This window comes from Fistularia commersonii, chromosome 20 (genome assembly GCF_037954325.1).
Source record: "Fistularia commersonii isolate RoL2024-O1a breed Wild chromosome 20, RoL_Fcom_v1.0, whole genome shotgun sequence".
In the NCBI taxonomy this organism is placed as follows: Eukaryota; Metazoa; Chordata; class Actinopteri; order Syngnathiformes; family Fistulariidae; genus Fistularia; species Fistularia commersonii.
The window spans coordinates 8,974,744-8,993,678 of NC_141303.1; the positions used below are offsets into that span (position 1 = coordinate 8,974,744).

The following is an 18,935-nucleotide window of genomic DNA, read 5'->3' on the forward strand; positions in this document are numbered from 1 at the left end:
CCAAAAGAAAGTGTTATTGGCCAAAAAAGAATAACTGTCCTCCTTGGGGGTTCAGAGACAAAGAGACAAAAGAAGCGTGCAACGACCTTTTTGCAAATGTACTTTGGAATCACATCAATATATGCGACGCTGCCGTCAGCGGGTTGGTGGACATTCTCATGTAAACACTAATTTTTTGCCAGACCTGTCATTACAGAGTTGTATTTTAGCCTTAGGACAGGGAGTCCACAGGATGACCAGTTCCACAAGGCTCTCTGGTTGGGAAAAGAGGGGGACTCTGTAAAAGGAGACAGGACACATGGGAGGGCATAATAATGTCTGTGAAGCCGTGGCTGTTTATCATATCAACAAACAACATATCAGATCAGATCCTGTAGGCAACTTGAGGCCGGCAGGGGCTCAAAATCATTCATAACAAATCCTCTTGTAGAGCTTTAGAGGGTGTTAATGGCAGCACAACAAAAGCTTTGTTTACTTTTTTAAAAAGCTCACCGCGGGGGTTAAAGAAGCAGATAAATTGCTAATGCCAGAACACTGTCATTTAAACCATTATATTGTAATCAATAGACTTTATATAATTTGGAAAGAAAGCGCTGTCTGCTTCTCTTCATCTTCCAGTGCTCTCCCCATTTATCTTCCCTGGGTCTTTTCTCTTAAGAGCAGCGCTCTCAAGAGACACAGACTGGACTTTCACATGACCGCCTCGGCACTGATTTCCAATAAATTGATTTTTTTGTGCAATAAAAGCTTTTCAAAACCGACTCCACGGTCCGCATCCGACCGCCTAAAATGTAAAAAAAATTCACACGGTGAAAATTTGTATCTCTTTTGGCCAATATTGACGTCAGTGCACAATTACAAGCAGTATTTCACACAACTTGTTCATTGCTCGGATGTATTCTGAGGCCGATGCATGAGTCTGCAGTAGTGTGGCTGTATGGTGAGCTGAAACACCTGTTTAAACAGGGCCTTAAACGTTAACTGTCTGCCGCCCTACCCCCTTCATGGCTTGTTTTGAAACCGGAGTGGTGAGTCACTTCGCTCTCGGTCTAGAAAAACAGATCCGGCCTGGCTGGGGCCCGGTGGGGGGAAGGGAGGCCGGCGGTGGATGAACACCGGAGGTGGACGCAGCTGGACTCCCGCTCTCAAGGACCCCACATCCTGACAACAGTCTGCCATGTTCCCATAGTGACCGGGGCTGATCTGGAGGAAAAATTCCTCCAGAATCAATTGATACGCTTATAATTCCGGTCGGTCATGAAAAGAGAATAAAAAGTCAAGACGCTGCCCCGGCTGTTAACACCAAAAACGAACTGTAAATCTTATATAATCTGTCTGGTTTCAATGTGACAGTTTTATGGGTCTTTTTGATCCTTTTCATTTTGTATTTTAAAATCCGTGAGGAAACGGGCCAACGAGACTTATCCTAGTGACAGGTATGATACCCGGTTGTCAAAGGGAACATTGTAACACCCTTATAATCATGTACGACATGAGTGTTTCTTTGCTTCTTGTTAAGGAGAGCCCTCACTGGGATTTCTTTCCCTCCCCAAAACTGCACGCTACCCCCTCCCTTCCTTTCCCGCCAAAAAGCCCTGGGGGTTCGAATTCTGCCATTTCCTGATAGGGCTAACCGGCGTCTCCCGGACAACCGTTGCCACTGACAACAGCGGATGCCCGAGAATGCTGCAATGGACTGCGTACGCTGCGCAACAGCGTATAGTACACAGTGGGTCGACCTCTAAAATGTGCGCTTGCGATATTAAAAGTCAAAGTCATAAAGCAAAACTCACAATATAGTTTCAAAGCACCGAGTAGGATAAGTCATATATTTATACAGAGCTACGTAGCATGTTAACGTGTAGTCGCTAGGTGGTAGCACCGCATGGCAAATGAAAAGTCAAATCTAGAGAAGGAATGCAAAACATACACAAGATAAACAACAACTATTCTTCCCCAATAATAGTAGACGACGGCATCGGATTATTGTTTTGGTTTCGTTTGCTCGATCCATCCGCTGATGGGCTGCATATGCTTTCACATGCCGTAAAACCTCTGTCGCAAATTTGTACATACAAAGTATATTTCGAAATTTCCTCACTGCCGGAAAGATGGCGGCCGATCAAGCTACATTTTTGGTTCCTAATTCGCTCTCTGCCAAAGTGGTTGGGTGAGTTTTGTTGACAGGATCTTTTTCCCCCTTGTCCTTACTCTAAAATAATATGCGTTATAAGTACTGCCGTGTCAAGTGGCGATAACGAATGTGCCAAATCGGACACGTTAGCGTTAGCTTTTAGGTAAGGTTCTTTATGGTGTAAATACCTCACCGACTCGATACTTTTGTAAGTCATCAAACGTGAAACGTTGTCATCATCCCCTTTCTGCATAAACCTTTGTAGTAAACGATTGTCGAGGAAAATGCTTTGGAAGGTTAGAGTAAAAGATACTTCATAATTTGCTAATTAGCCGGCTAGCCTGCTTAAGTTCCTGTTAGCGTTGAGATCCGATTGAGAAATGTCACTGTCAATTGTAATGACAATTGTTATCTTTTCTCAGGTCTTTTGCTTATTTGACCGTGAAAGACAGATTGCCGACCATTCTTACAAAAGTAATAGATACAATTCATCGCAACAAAAACAAGTTTTTTGAAGAGCACGGGGAGGTAAGAAGTGCTACTGTTCTTGGGTAACCTGTAGGGTTACTTACACCAGCTCCTCTGAAAATACCGAACTCCGAATTTAGGCTTGGTTGTGTGTGTGTGTTTGTGTACACAGGAAGGTATCCAGGCTGAAAAGCAAACAATTTCTCTGCTGTCCAAGCTGAGAAACGAGTTACAGACGGACAAACCAATAGTTTCCCTGATAGACAGCCTGGAAGACACCGACTCCTGGAACCAGTACCTGGAGAGACAACAGGATAAGCAGGCCGACCAGGAGATTGTCAGCTGGTTCAAATCCCCATGGTTGTTTGTCGAATGCTACATGTACCGCAAGATACAAGAGGCCCTCTGGCTCAAGTGAGAATATATATATATGTTCTAGTTCCTATTTCAATCAAGCATGTATTTTGGAGTTTCCCATTGGTTTCAATTCTATATTTCAGAACACTGGTACAGTTTTCTCTGTAGGATGTCAACGGACAGTGTATTTTACAATAGCTCAGACAGTGACCCAACAACTAAGATAATACTTCATTGATAAGATACTACTAAACTAACCTTCGCTTTTTATAATTACTGTACAAAATATATATGTGTAGTAATACAGCAAAACAGCTGAATGCTATTTGTTGTGTATCGATAATACCACCAGCATCACCACTGTCATGCTTGATAGACGACAAAAATAGTTTATCAGCATGAATGTAGAATAACCAGGAATATTTTAATTCTACAGTGAAACACCTTTGAACTTTATGCTGATACAACATCACATTTGTGACTTATATTAAACTTTACCATCCAATTTAACAGTCACGCTTGAGAACCTGCTGTTAATGAAGACATTGTTAGAATAGAAAAGATTTGGCAAACATACAACAAACAATGTTGTATTTTAATGTTGATAGTAGAATTGTTTCACTTTGGAAAAAAAAATGAAATCCATTAATTATCTATAGAGTAGTTGTTAATATGGTGTCAAGTGTCTTTAATAAACGTCAGAACTCTTTATGAAAACAATTGAACCGGACTTAAAGGAATTAAATTATGAAATTACAAAAAAAAAAACAACAGTTATGTTAGACCAATTACAGTGCATAAAAGATGTTGTGTTTTCCCCGAGGTGTCATTCATATCCTAGTGACAATTTTTTCCCCTGCTTTTACTGAAGTCCTCCTCTTTGTGACTACGATGTCTTCAATGAGGGGAAAACTCAGAGCTTCTTTGAGTCCCAGCAGGCCATCATGACCCTATGTACATACATCGAGGGCGTCAACAAGAACATGGAAGCAATTTCTGAAAATCACCTCCAGGAGCATTTCAACAAACTACTGCAGGTAATTTTTACCTCAATGTCAAGATCTTAGTGATTAACTGAGCATAACTTCTAGTGGGTGAGTGACAGATTCAACTATGTATTTTCTATATTGCCTGTTCCACATGGGTATTTAATGTTCTATTGTCTTATAGGTTTAACTTTTTTAAACAGTAAAACTAGCAATAATAAATGCAGGCATTCTTTTAAACCATATCTCTTAAATTACAAATAGATTGTGGCTATTTCTATAAATGGGGCTTGCCCACTGAATATGAGTTGTTGTTTTTTTTTTTATCAAGGAACTGTGTAGTTGGACTAATTAAAAAACACTATTAATTGAGAAACAATATTTTGACATCAACCTCAAGCATTTTTTTTTTCTTTCAAGTCATTAGAGGCTAAATGTCAGATTGATAACATGTATTTAAAGTAATGCGAAAAGGGTCACTGTTTTAACTTCAACCCTCCAAGGTCTCCGTGTGGGGAAACAAGTGTGATCTATCAATCTCGGCTGGAAAGGAGAACGCCCAGAAAGCCAGCCCCATCGAGTCTCTCACTGCCTTACACCCCTTCATCTTGGTGGACAACTCAGTGGCGGTATGGTCAACTCTCATAACTGCATGGCGGCAAAGACAGGCAGGCAAAACAACCTCCAACAGAGTGGACATCGTCTTAGACAATGCCGGCTTTGAGTTAGTTACTGATCTAGTCTTAGCAGATTTCCTGATTTCCTCTGGCCTTGCCCATGAGATCCATTTTCACGGCAAATCCTTCCCATGGTTTGTGTCTGATGTAACAGCCAGGGATTTTCAGTGGACCATCCGACTGACCATGTCAGCTAATCACAGGTGGATGTCAAAGAGAGGTGCGCAATGGCAGGACTACTTGAAGACCAACGTGTGGTCCTATCACGATCATTCTTTCTGGACAATGCCGCACGAATTCTGTGACATGGCAGCCGATGCACCTGACCTGTATGCTACTTTGCAAAAGGCAGACCTGGTGCTGTTTAAAGGTGATCTGAATTATAGGAAGCTGACCGGGGACCGAGACTGGGACCACACAGTGTCCTTTGATACAGCACTAAGGGGTTTCGGACCTGCGCCACTGTGCAGCCTGAGAACTCTAAAGGCAAATGTACAAGTCGGTCTGCAGCAAGGCCAGGGGAAGAAGCTCAGCTTACAAGATCCAGAATGGATGACTAGCGGCAAGTATGCAGTCATTCAATTCCACAACCCTAAGTCAGAACAGTAGGGCTGATCTGAGAATCTCATCAAGACATGTATTCATGCTGCTTTACAGTAATCCAGAATTAGGAATTCTCTGAAACTTTTTTAAGAGTTTTGTTTAACTTTACCAATGCATCATGTTATGCACATTTCTGTATCTGCCTAGCCTTGTGATCAGGCGAGTCTGCTGATGTCTTGTATTTCAGGTTTTCAGATCCATCTGTCCCCACCGTCTCACCCAGTCTTATTTCCCATGGCTCTACCTTTGCCACTTCGCAATAATTCTTAGTAACAAAAATGCCAAAGCCATAATTTCTGGAATCATTTCCATAAACACAAGGGGGCTGCGCATACTGATGGTTAACTTTTTCAGAGCATGAACAAAAATACACTTAAGCTTTTGTTTAAAAATGTCATGTTTGCATTTGGTTGCATCAATCGATCAGGCAAACTGTTTTAGTCTTAATGTCATGCTAAGCATATTTTGCCCTGTCATTCTGACAAGCTTTCTTGTTTTTGTGGCTTGATTAGCCATTGTCAACAACTTCCAAAAATCTTGATGTCAGCTGAAGGAGGGTCAAAAATATCCTTCGCAATTTTGTCTTTCCTAGCCAGTCTTGAGTAAACCATGTGGTTGATACAGAAATGCACAATACCGCCGCACCTCATTTTCTCTGCAGATTTCCATTTGCGCTTCCCTAATAATGTCAGCACTTTCAGATGGAGAATCGTCCCTGTAATTCGAACAAGGTATATGACACCCCCATTTTCACTAATGAGAAAATCTGACAGCACTTTATTTCATACGTTTTATACACTATTTATTAAATCAAAATGTCGTTGGACACAGAGTTGAAAAAAGGTTGATATTAGACTGTGGTCTATTCACAGAAAATACAATGTTGTCACACCTGCATGCAGTGTAGAGTCAATTTACAATTACTTTAAGTCACTAGCTTGTTTCTATAGGTCCTGGGTATTCAAGAATCCCACCATGCTGGTACTCATTTTAAAATCAAAAAGGCATGCCATAAGTACTTTGGATGAGTGTTTGTGAGTTGGTGGACTGTAAGGGATCATTGTAACAAAAACATGAATTATGTGCTTGTTTAGTTTTAAATCAAAGCCAGGCATCTATATCTCTATGGATATAATGGAAGTAAATTTGCCCTCTCCTTGTTAGTGGTCTCACCCTAAGAGCGATGTTACTGGATATCATTTTCATGAATGGCTTTACCTGAATAAAGAACTGCAATAACTTGTCTTTTTTTGCCTGCTGTGACATTTAACAAGAAGGGAATATTGATCCGATATGGAATGATAACTCCTGTTACCATATATATATATATATATATATATATATATATATATATATATATATATATACACACACATATATATATATATATATATACATATATATACATATATACATATATAAGCATATATATTTATGTTGTTTTTTTTCTCTTTCTCCATATTCTATTTGTGGAAAAAAAAACTGAAAAATGAGACTTCAGATGACACTTGGTCTAGATGGTATTAGGGGTAAAAAGGAATATCATGATATTTAGAAAACTTTTATCCTCAGTTTATGGAGTATCACATCTCTTCCTGAATGCATTTGAGAGCATTCTTTAAGCCATAATTAAAGATTTAGTACTGTAATACAGAATTTCAGTTATCCATTTTTTTATTTTTTTTTATTTTTCAGATTCTTATGCGATGCTCTTCAGGTATTTTTATAATAATGGTTAATTCTTGTGGATAACTAGATCACTGCAGAGAGTTAGGGAAAGGTAAATACATTTATGCAAGTCATCTATTGTTGTCGTGTGTTAATTTTTGTCTTTTTACATAATTAGCTTTGCCGTTTAATGTTTTGTTGACTAGTTGTCAGTTAACTCACTGAAATCTTTTTTGAAAAACTTTTTTTGCTAAAGAAAAGGAGGGATCCTGTTATACGCTGTATTTAGAACAAATGTCTTCACATAATGAATGCATGATGAAATCCACATTTAACTGACTATACATTGTTTTATGGCTCCATCGTTAAAATGATCTTACAGTTTTTAAGTGAACCATGTTTGCCTTGGTGTGCCCCTACAAATTTAGTGTGCACGTTTTATAGTTTTAAGTCTTGTAAACATACTGTAAACATGGACTACTGAGATGCCTCTATACAGACTGGAAATAAACCACCCGATGTCTGAAATATTCCTTAGTAGCGTTTCATTGTCTCATCAAAACAGTTAATGTTACCAGTTGACCTCTCCTTTATTCTGGGTCAGGTCGGACCCACGTCACAATCATGAGCACAGCTGGAAATACTGCAGCATGTGCATTACAATCTGTGATGAGCCGGAAAAAACAAGAGGCTGGAAATAATTCACTTCAATGATTTAGGTATGTCATTTTTCACCCCTAATTTACTTGTTATCTAATGTAACCAGGTCTTGTTTTTTTTTTTCCGGGAGAAATTAAAAAGAAACCATCATCATCATAGCTACTTGTTTTCCACTTGACCTGACATGTTCTGAAAATGGGGCTGTTTATTCCAGAAAGCTGTTGCACAGAGATGGGAAAAAATGAAGGCCAAATGTTTACTTCATCCTCATTGGTGAAGGGCTGTCGTTGAATTCAGTCACATTCAAATGTTTAACTCTCTGTACAGATGCACTGGCATCAGTGTAGTGCCTGTTTGAAATTAGTCAGCAAATTTAGGCTTTATCGCCTTTTTTTTCACCAACAATCGAAAGTTAGACCTTAGCACCGACAGCCTAAACCATTCCTTATAATTTTATTTACGGACAAACGGTCCTTTCTTCGGTTATTCTTTTTGAGATGACATTAAGCAGTAAAGCCATATTTAACTACTTTTTATTTTGTGATTCCCTTTGATAAAATGTTAAAAATATTATCTTCAAAAGTCCTCTCTAAAGACTTTAAATTGCTCATCAATAAAGCTTGGGTAAACCCTGACTGATTAAAACAATCAGCAATTCCCTAATTTTTTGGGGTTGGTTGTGTAATGATTGGCTATTGGAATGAGATTTGACCTCCTACTCTGTTTGCTGTGTTAAGGTGACCTGGCAGTACAACACACCATCATTATCGATTTGGTGGCATCTTTAATTTGTTTATCCCCTTTTTTAACCTTCTACTGTTCCCATTGTGTCCAATGAGCCCAGCTAATCTCACGTTTCGGAGCGATGAGAGACACAAGGTGAGAGGGAGCGCAAGGACTGCGATGCACTCGGCGCCGTGCGGCTGATACGGAGATGATTCATCTGTAAGAGGTGAGTGGTTGTCATTGTAAAGTTTTTCTTTCTTTGAGAGCCTGTTGTTTAAAACCAGTTTCCTAATGGTCCTCATTTCCAGAGTGATTTGATTTAGTACAATGAGTCTCAGGTGTATTCAATAATCTTTCCACAAATAGACTGGTCGTATGTCATAGCAGTGTGATGAATATCAGCCAAAGGGATGGTAAATATTCAGGGAGAGCCTGAAAGTGTTTTTTTAGATAAGATGTTAAAAATCAATATTAAAAACATTGTAAAGATTTGGAAGGGGTCAGAAAAGTATTTTCCACTGTTGATTCATATATTATTTTCTTTTGCAAGACCAAAGTTGCTTCGGAGGAAAAGGGATGGGTCTGCCTTAAAAAATGCGAAAGAGGTCGAGAGGACTCTCTTTGCATGTGTTTTTTGAGATGTGTGGAATGCACGTGCGTGGGGTCTCAAGGTAGATCAGGTAAAGGGACCAGAAGAGCGGTGGGCCCTTCGTGTGCCTCTATTTTTGTACCGGAAAGAATACTAGAGAGTTGTAGTCGGAGTAATAACTTGAAACAAGAGAGAGAGAGAAAGCCATTGAGAGAGTGAGAGAGAGAGAGAGAGAGAGAGCGAGGCAATCGTCTCCACTCCTCCTCTCAACGAATGGGAGAGCAAGTCTAAATCATGTTGCTTATCAGTGCTGTTGTGCTGTGATGTTGCTCAGGCAGAACCCGGCAAAGCGCAGGCAGACTTGCGGACCGTTGTTGAGACCCAGGATCAACCCGGCCGTCTCAGAGCTGGAGACCCTCTCCTCATCACGCCTCTCCTCTCCACTGCGTGCCCCTCTCAGTGACATGTACCCCGAAGAGAGCCGGGGATCCGGAGGGGTAGCCACTGTGGACTTCCTGGAGGGTACATATGACTATGCTACCCCTACTCCTGCCCCAACCCCACTGTACAGCCACTCCACCCCTGGCTACTACTGTGGTCCTCTGGAAAATCCCGGACCACCCTCAGATGGCAGTCTGCAGTCTCTGGGCAGTGGGCCCACAAGCCCACTTGTGTTTGTGCCCTCCAGCCCCCGTCTCAGTCCTTTTCTACACCCACCCAGCCATCACTATCTGGAAACCACCTCAACACCCATCTACAGGTGAGAGAAAACTTCTAATTCACATCATTGCAGAAAGGAAAGCATCACTAATATGCTTTTTCTATTTCCCTGGGGGCTCTTTTCCATTTAGTCTCTAAATGCACGATATTTTAGCAATTTCTTCCAATGTAAATGAAAGTTAATTGGATGTGACACCATTTCCAGTGCCTGATTCTTGTTTGTTTAATTTTGTGTGTGCTGTTGTTTGCTGATTATGTAACTGCTGATTAGAAAAAAAAAACATTGTCAAAACAACATCCATCCCTTCTTCACCTGTAGATCTTTGAAGAAACCGACTTCTCGTGGTTTATAACTTTTGAGTGTTCGCAAGACAGAGCACTCAATATACATGAGAAGATTGAATATATTCTGCCTACCACACTATCATTCCGCCTTGGCGCTATGCAGTAATATATGAAAAATAAATCTATAATATTATTGTCATTGTAATCATTTGCTTCGCACAAAACAGCTATTATCTCCATAGAAAGGATCAGGCTTCAGTCTGGTTTCTAATTCCAGAGATTAAGTACTTTGTCCAGGACCTTGAAAAAGGAACAATACGTAAGAACAACAGAACCACATGCACAGATTGTTTCCCTGCTCAGGTGGAAAATAGTGCTCTTCTGTTGCCTCAGGCATTGTCACATTAAAGGGTAAATGTTCAAGATAAATTGGACTAAAACAGTTGGCAAGAGATTTGACTAAAATCACCAATGTTTACTCGGTCACTCCGGATGTAGTTGCTAAAGCTATAGACAAAAAAAAAAAAAAAAAAGTCATTATTATGCGGAGAAAATGTGACTTGGCAAATAAAATGCATGCCCTGCTCTAGGTCAAGTGTGTCATCCAGTCAACTACAGGCGTCCAGGGACGACCAGTGTGGCACCTGTGATGAGTCTTATGGTATGGGAGAGTCTGAGGCCGGAGCAGGGGTCTTTGAGATAGCCAAAGAGACACGCTTCTGTGCCGTATGCAGCGATTATGCCTCTGGGTATCACTACGGGGTGTGGTCCTGTGAAGGCTGCAAGGCCTTCTTTAAGAGGAGCATTCAGGGTAAGAGGACTCTTTAGTACATCCTTGTGTGCCCGCGATGTTACTCAATGCATTACGTTTTTAGTAACTTATAATTTTTATATCTAAGGACACATGTGTCACGGTTTAATTTCAATAGTTGGTACTTTCGAAAAAAAAAAAATCAAAAACTCAAATGAAGTTTTTATCCTTTTTAATAGGGGTTCCCAATTGTCTTTTGTTAGGAGCCTCACTCCATGTAACTGGAAAAACCATATATAAACAGATGCACAGCAGATTAATAAATTGATCATATCATGAGTCCACTGGCACCTGATCCAAAGTGTCCCCCGTATTTCACCCCATGCCAGCGGGGACTGGCTCACACACTCTCACAACTCCAAGTGCAGGATAAGTGGTGCAGATAATGAACGAATATAATTAAAATGTCATAGAACCAGTCTACGATTTTTCTTTAATATATAAACAATATGATAATAGCAGTATTCTATTATCTTATTTCCGGGTGACATTAATAACCTTTCTGAAACTAAACCACAGGTTGCCACCTTGGGATTCCATTGACAATCACAACCTGGCTGGTACTGAATTCAAGCTGACACCAAGGAAAATTATTTATATAAATATAAGTCCAGTTGTCTCGGTGAAAGCAATTTAGAAACAGAATAAAGTAAACGTACTGCAACAACTAGTTACTTTGTTTGCCATTTTAACATCCGCCAGTTGCTGGGATATATTACATTTTCGCTGGAAGTGAGGGTCAGTCAGATATCTTGTGGATTTTAACATCTAATATCAACTACATTAATGTGGACTTTGCTATTTAGACTTTTGGATAATGTTGAATTCTGGTTAGTTCACAGGACCAGGACACCAGCATAGACGATGAAAGAGGTTTAGTGTGACAGCGGTTTGGGAGACAAGGCTCGGGGGACTGACCATGACTGTGTGTCTTCTAAGCTTATAATCTTGACAGAAAAGTCGAAGCTGTTTAACATCACATAAAGGCAGACAGGAAAAAAAAATAGTAGCCTTAAATTGTCACATAGTCACAAACTAGGGTCTCCATCAGTTCTCTATATATCACATAACACTAAATAACTTCCATTTAATTCTTTCCCTTTTCCCGGAAAAAAAAGCTTCATCTACCGTAGGTGGCTTAGTCATGACTGTGAAGGGATGTTTTCCCATATTAATGCAATGGAGGACTGGTTATAAAGAACAAACAGTCTCCATGGAGATGACAAAGCATAGATGCCACTTTTTAATTTTCTCCATCACAGATCCATTTAAAATGGGGAGAGAGTGTTCTTTGCCTCTAGATAACCAAAATCTAAACTGAAGCCACCGAGTGGGGGGCTTAAAATAATTTTTTTTTTCCCCTTTTTTCAGGTCACAATGACTACATGTGCCCAGCAACCAATCAGTGCACCATTGACAGGAATAGGAGGAAGAGCTGCCAGGCATGCCGTCTTAGAAAGTGCTACGAAGTGGGTATGATGAAAGGAGGTACGTAGAAACATCACCTTAAAATTGCATTGTTTATTGTAATACCATTTTTCTTATATCGTCTCCGTATTAGATTATGTATTGAAGATGTTATTATTGTTTCAATTATTGCAGCAGATTCCACGTGTTCTTTAATTATCTGTTCATTGTGTTTTTTTCTTGCTGTGAACACTCGAACAAAAATGAACATGCTAGTGGATGCAGATAAGCTCAAGACAAACTCTAACATGACCTTGAAGTGATTTCCTCTGAAGCGGCGAAACCACCGAGTTGTGCACACCCACGTTTTTGTTATCATTCTTCATGAATCACAAAGGAATCTTAACAATTCGTACAGTGGGATTTTATGTCAAGTACAGTCTAAAGTGTTATTGTCAAGCCTGCTCCCATTAATGTGCGGCTGCATTCGATATGCTTTTTTACGCGCAGCTGTTTAACACAACAAAAAATGTGTTTTTTAAAACAAGGTCTTCGCAAGGACCGTGGTCGAATTTTGAGGCGTGACAAACGACGGACCGGCACAAAGTCCACCAAGGAAGTGGAAAGTACCAAAGTGCCTCCAGGAGAAGAGAGGAAATGCAGCAGCAGCAGAAGTAGCAGTTGTGGTGGCGGCGGAGGGAAATCCTCAGTAGCTGACATGCCACCTGACCAGGTGTTAAATCTCATGAAGCATAAAAATATTTCAATTGTCATTGACATCCAGCCATTAGTTTTGTGTGTTTTGTGTGTAAAGCAACCTTAGGTTAAAGGGCAACTGGTTTAAAAAGCACTGTGAGTCACTTTCAGGACCAGTATGCATATTGGTGTTTAGATTAAAAATTGTCTTGTGATCAAGAGAATAACAGTATTTCTTTGATATTGTCTTAGGTGCTTCTGCTGCTGCAGGGTGCCGAGCCGCCGGTGTTGAGTTCCCGTCAGAAGCTGAGCCGTCCGTATACGGAGGTCACCATGATGACCCTGCTCACCAGCATGGCTGACAAGGAGCTGGTCCACATGATCGCCTGGGCCAAGAAACTGCCAGGTTAGACTCACTCAAATACTTTTAAGTAGATTTAGTCCTCGGTAGATACCATATTATTGACATTTTGAAATAAATAACACACAGGTTATCGGTTACCTCTTCTGAGACTTATCAGAAATAAATCTGTGATAAAGATTTTGAGATTTTGGGAATTTCCAGTGGACTGAGGAAACATTTACAATGGGAGATTTTGCTTCAGAGTCTCGTTATGTTGCTCAATACTGATTTGTTAAGCTCAAACACTTCCTGTCCCTCCTCAGAGAATTATAGCTCTTTGATTCCTATCACTTTTTTTTTTTTTTGTCGTTGTTTTGTCAAAACATGTAACAACTGTCGCTGGTATATATTTATTTTTTTCCATACATTGAAGTCAATCACTTCAATATGAATGACACCCCTGATGCATTTTTTCAGTCCTGGGTGACATCTTCATGGATTATGACAGTTGCATAAAAGACAGTAAATATACCTATACCTTTTCTTGTTGCAAAATAAACAACCAAGCTCCTACCGCTTTAAGAAAGCAACAAGCTGCACTGCCTTTAAAAACCTGTCACACTGTCTAAAATTCATTACAATTTTAATAATGTTGATGGAAAAAAGATCTAAATTAATAAAATATATGCAGTACTATCGGGAGATGAAGGACTAATTAGGGTAACAAAAGGACTCCAAAATGTTTTTCTAAACTTATGCTTATAATTGTCAGGTAAAAGAGGCGACATGACATTGAAATCTGTTTCTCTTCACTGTTTGACAGTCGCTGTGACCTTTTCACATTGCCTACACGCGTGCACACACACACACACACACACATGAACACACACATGAACACACACACACACACACACACACACACACACACACACACACACACACACACACACAAATGCAGTGCCATTACAGTAATGGTAATTACAGTCATCACCTTTGAGAGGATTGTTCGGCCAATCCACTGGCACCCCTTTGAGCCTAAATGCAGTGTAAGACACATCACCTTTGCATCTGCACATAAGTACACACACCAAACAGGCTCTCTAAATGACTAAATTCTAAATCTGAAGTAATACAAGCCTGTGTGTCACTAAAAGCATCAAGGCATATTGTTTTAATTGCTAGAGGTCTCAAACAGAGTGCAGAGGGGCAAAATGGAAGGGAATTGGTCATGATTACATATGAATTTAGGCAGCTGAGTTCCTGTGATAAGGCTCCTTCGCAGAACAGGGACGTTGATTTAAATTTACCCCTCCTGTCAGAAACAAGAGCACGCATATTTTTATTTGTATGAGTAGGTAGATGTTGCGCACAAAAGTTAATCTCTGGGAGTGTTTATCTTCCACACCATGCCCCCTGCCCCGAGCATCTTCACTGATAAAACATCAGATGTTTTCCTTGTTGGGATGGAGAATGATTGCTGCAATACACCCAAAAGCCATAAACACAGACATTCTTCAGTGATCAATGCTCATGCTGCAGAATATGCGTACATGTGCATGCATGTGCATGTGTCTGTCTATCTGTCTGTCTGTCTGTGTGTTCGTTTGAATAGGTTTTCTGCAGCTGTCCTTGCACGACCAGGTGCAGCTGCTGGAGAGCTCATGGCTGGAGGTGCTGATGATTGGGCTCATCTGGAGGTCCATCCACTGCCCTGGAAAACTCATTTTTGCTCAGGACCTCATTTTGGACAGGTAGAGTCATCACAACAAGGACCTCTCCCTACATATCCTCCCCATTTCTTCTTCTTTCGCTCACTCCCTCACACACACACACACCTCAAGAGTGATACATCAGCACTGTATATTTTCCATTTCACACCTTGCCACCCATTGTGACAACCCAACACATCCATCATAAAGTGAAAGACTAATTACACAGTCCCCACTAAGAGGAGGGCTGTCTCTCTCTAACTTGAAATAACCCCTACATCATTACAGAACTGAGCTGCAGCCACGCTGAGATTTAATCAAAGCTTCAATGCAAGGAATGATAGAAAATGAATAACGATGGAGATAGAGGGAGGCAGAGGGAGAGATGTCAGGGAAGGAGGTGAAAGAGAGAGTTAAATGATGAAGATGAAAAAATAAAAATGAAGGGAGGAATAGCTGTTTTTTCACGGCGCAGGCACAGCGTGTTCCCTCTATTCCCCCCCCCCCCACCCCCCATGTTCAAAGTAAACAAGCTGCCCAATCCACAAGAGAGAGCTTAAGACAGAGACCTAGACAGACAGAGCTTTTACCCTCTGATGTGCCTGATGGTCCCATTTGATTCAGGAGAGTATTTACAGAGTATTATCTCAAAAACCTGGTCTCTGTGTGAGTGCTCGCAACAATTGGACATGATAACTTAAACGCCATGGGTCAAGTTTGACAAATTCCCACAGCTCTGCACAGCCAAAGTGAAACTTTCCACCAGATATCATCGGCCTTTGCTTCGCTTTTACCACCAAATAGGTTGTCACCATGATTCACTCCATTAGTTGTTTTCTGGGCACTTTTGGCTAGTTTCATTGTCACAGATTATCAACAATTTAATTTGTGAAATGCTGCTCTGAACTTTGGCTGAACAGTTTTTTATGATTAAAAGCTCCCTTACTAGGAAGGGACACTATTCTGAAAATAGCATGATAGCATGTTGTGCATCATATTAATACTGAAATTGTAATACATAATTTTACCATCAGTTTCCACACCTCTTTGCTCGCTAATAGAGTGACAGGATTAAATTTGGAAATAGACTACTCACCTTTAAAGATCTGCAAGATAATGATATAAAAGTGGCTAGAAATTGCCAAAAATGACTTTGAAAATAAATTACCCTCACTCAGCAAGTTACTAGAAAATTAGCAGCAATTTATCCAAAGTTTGGAAATTAACTAGTGACACTGTCACAGGGAAATGACCAGTGCCAGGAAACCGAGTATTTTTTTTTATACAAGTGAGATTGAAGTTTTTATTTCATCTTAAACTGTAGGAGTGAGGGCGACTGCGTTGAAGGGATGGCTGAGATCTTTGACATGCTGCTGGCCACTGCCTCCCGTTTCCGGATGCTCAAACTCAAACCCGAGGAGTTTGTGTGCCTGAAAGCGATCATCTTGCTCAACTCTGGTGAGGAAGCATACAAGTAATTGCAATATAACATGCATTGTATTGTTTATGTACTCTCCGTCTACTATGACACTGACTGTTCTCTCGTAACGCTTGTCCCTTGTACTACACTCTATTTTGCTTTCATTGAGTACATTTTGTCAAAGATTTCCCTTTTGGTCCCCGATGGTAAATGGTACCAGTTTCAAACTACATCCACTGAGGTGTAGCCCAGACCGTGGACACAGTGTTCTGGAAGGCCTGCACTATCAATGAGACCAATTACTGTTCCCATGACAACATGTAACAGCACGGAGAGCTGGATTTGTTGATATTCTATACTGAGTGAAACAAATAACCAGCGGGACGACTACAGTGATGAAGCCAGACGAACATCTGACCCATCCAATGAATACTCCGCTCGTATATGAATGTCCGGGTGATATGCTTCTTGTAGTCATAAATGCAGTATTTTCAAAACATTTAACATAAGTAATGTAACACGTGGCAGAGTTTTTACCAAAATGATTGCCCTAATGATGGGTTTTCTCTTTTAGGAGCCTTTGCTTTTTGCACTGGCACAATGGAACCCCTTCACGATGGCATGGCTGTGCAGAACATGCTGGATACTATAACTGATGCCCTAATACATCACATCAGCCAATCAGGATGCTCAGTGCAGCAGCAGTCCAGACGGCAGGCCCAGCTGCTTCTCCTCCTCTCACATATAAGGCACATGAGGTGAAATAAAAATTGAAACAATTTGTATGCCTGTTTAAGAACCTGTTTCAAATCTGTGCATAGTTCGGCATCGGTGTCAGAGGACAATCTTTGCAGTTGACCTCTGGCCTATCATGAGCATTTCTATTAAATAAGCATTACTGACTTCACCCTTTAAACATATTATTCAAATTATTACAAATATTCATGAAAAAAAAAAACAGGCATGTAATGTTTGCCTATTTGCCATTTTCCTGCAATTTTTCAGGGCATTTGTCACTTCAAGCTAACCTGTCATGATATAGAATAATAAAAAAAAACACAATCATAGATTGAACTTATTTGATATATATATCAATATATTTTGGGTCTCCAGTTAAGAATCCTTTTGTAGGTCCACATTCTAAATTTTTTAATTACTTTTTTCAAAGTGTGTCTGTTATCTCATACATAGAAAGAAAAGAAAATATATAGAGGAAAATGGAAAATAGGAATCAACCTGAGAGTAATACTGCAACTAAGGGAATAAGAAACTCCTAAATTACAATTATAATTAGAATGAATGTGTAAATAGATGATTTTTAAAGGTTAACCGGCCCATCGGGAATCATTAAAGCAGAAACTTTGCTCATTATTTGTCGAGTTCATCATTGTATCTTTCTTCCCTCGTGCCTGTTTGTTTATGCCTTCAGCAACAAAGGCATGGAACATCTTTACAGCATGAAGTGCAAGAACAAAGTTCCACTGTACGACTTGCTTCTTGAGATGCTGGACGCTCACCGCCTCCACCGTCCGGTCAAACCCACACAGGTTTGGCCCCAGGTGGACAAAGAGCCCTCCTGCACCAATGCTAGTAGCAGCACCTCCCCAGAGGTCTCTAGCTCAAGAACTGGAGGCGGCCACGAGAGCCTGAGCCGAACCCCTCTATGTCCAGGTGTCCTGCAGTACGGAGGGTCCCAATCCGATTGCACCCACATCCTATGAGACATATCTTTTAGGCAAGTTAAGGGTCATTGGTACCAAATGATGTGCAGTTTAAGATGAGTTTCAGAATGAAAAATGGGATGTTATCTAAATTAATTTCTTTAGATGATTATTTATACATGTGATTTTATAGTTGTAGATGTTTGGAATCAATTGAAGCAGTAATTATAGTTTTGCATTGCTCCAGTGCATTACAGTCTGAAATTCCTCTACTGCCTTAAGGAATATCTATGATCTCTTACAGCTTTGACACAAGTTTAGCTTGTTTTTTTCGCCAAAGTGCCAGTTGTTGTTTAGTAATGATTTTGCTATTTGCCACAGGCAATTTAAGGAATGAGCAGCTATTTTTTTTTAATTCACCAAAACCAAAGTGCACTTCCTCTTGGGCTTTAGGGGCTATTGGGCAATGGTTTCACATTTATATAAAAAAAAAAAAAAATGTCACAGGACATAGCGGTACAGTGCTTAGCACTCCTGCCTCGCAACAAAAAAGGTCCCACCTCTGATTTCTGTGGTTTACTGGGATCTCTCTGTGTGGAGTTTCATGATCCATTCGTCCTGCGGGGGTTTTTAAGAGTTCCCTACACGGACCAAAATCATTCAGTTGGTTGATCGAAGACAAAATTGTCTGCAGATGAAAATAATAAACAAATGTCTTTATGTATGGCTCAGTAATTGACTGGGATCAGTCAAGATTGAATCCTGCCTCTTGTCCACTGACAGCTGGCATTATGTCCATCCCTACCGTGAACCTGTGTGCAGGATAAGTGGTACGGACAATGACTGAAAGAAAATGATCGCACTCTGAACTGATAAAACTGGTTCGAATGAATGTGTAATTTATTTTTAACAGTGCCAGTTGAAGGCAAAACCTGCCGAGCTTCAGTGATGAGTAACTTCATCTGCTTCAAAGCTTTTATGTGTAAATCAGATTTCCCTGCTTATGTGTACAAAT

At 40.3% G+C, this 18,935-nt stretch overlaps 2 protein-coding genes across 2 annotated transcripts; both read left to right on the forward strand.

Moving 5' to 3' along the window:
* The first annotated feature begins 2,041 nt into the window (after nt 1-2,041).
* Nucleotides 2,042-6,466, forward strand: dcph1 (damage control phosphatase 1). The gene is made up of 5 exons (XM_086167091.1): nt 2,042-2,170; nt 2,557-2,662; nt 2,775-3,016; nt 3,831-3,996; nt 4,449-6,466. The coding sequence occupies exons 1-5, from the start codon at nt 2,112-2,114 to the stop codon at nt 5,229-5,231; spliced, it is 1,356 nt and encodes a 451-aa protein (XP_086023217.1). The 5' UTR covers nt 2,042-2,111; the 3' UTR covers nt 5,232-6,466.
* A 2,689-nt stretch (nt 6,467-9,155) lies between these two features.
* On the forward strand, nt 9,156-18,793 carry esr1 (estrogen receptor 1). Its single transcript, XM_086166655.1, has 9 exons — nt 9,156-9,628; nt 10,464-10,684; nt 12,056-12,172; nt 12,640-12,824; nt 13,040-13,193; nt 14,743-14,881; nt 16,164-16,297; nt 16,834-17,017; nt 17,689-18,793. Exons 1-9 carry the CDS (start codon nt 9,192-9,194, stop codon nt 17,978-17,980), a joined length of 1,863 nt encoding a protein of 620 aa, XP_086022781.1. The 5' UTR covers nt 9,156-9,191; the 3' UTR covers nt 17,981-18,793.
* Nucleotides 18,794-18,935: the final 142 nt, after the last annotated feature.

Excerpts from the sequence above, each read along its gene's own strand:
- dcph1 (XM_086167091.1), top strand. The coding sequence starts at position 2,112 with ATGGCGGCCGATCAAGCTACATTTTTGGTTCCTAATTCGCTCTCTGCC. Across the intron at positions 2,171-2,556 it reads CTCTCTGCCAAAGTGGTTGG|GTCTTTTGCTTATTTGACCG; the intron begins GTGAGTTTTGTT and ends ATCTTTTCTCAG. Across the intron at positions 3,997-4,448 it reads ATTTCAACAAACTACTGCAG|GTCTCCGTGTGGGGAAACAA; the intron begins GTAATTTTTACC and ends CAACCCTCCAAG.
- esr1 (XM_086166655.1), top strand. The coding sequence starts at position 9,192 with ATGTTGCTCAGGCAGAACCCGGCAAAGCGCAGGCAGACTTGCGGACCG. Across the intron at positions 12,173-12,639 it reads AGTGGGTATGATGAAAGGAG|GTCTTCGCAAGGACCGTGGT; the intron begins GTACGTAGAAAC and ends TTTTAAAACAAG. Across the intron at positions 14,882-16,163 it reads CAGGACCTCATTTTGGACAG|GAGTGAGGGCGACTGCGTTG; the intron begins GTAGAGTCATCA and ends CTTAAACTGTAG.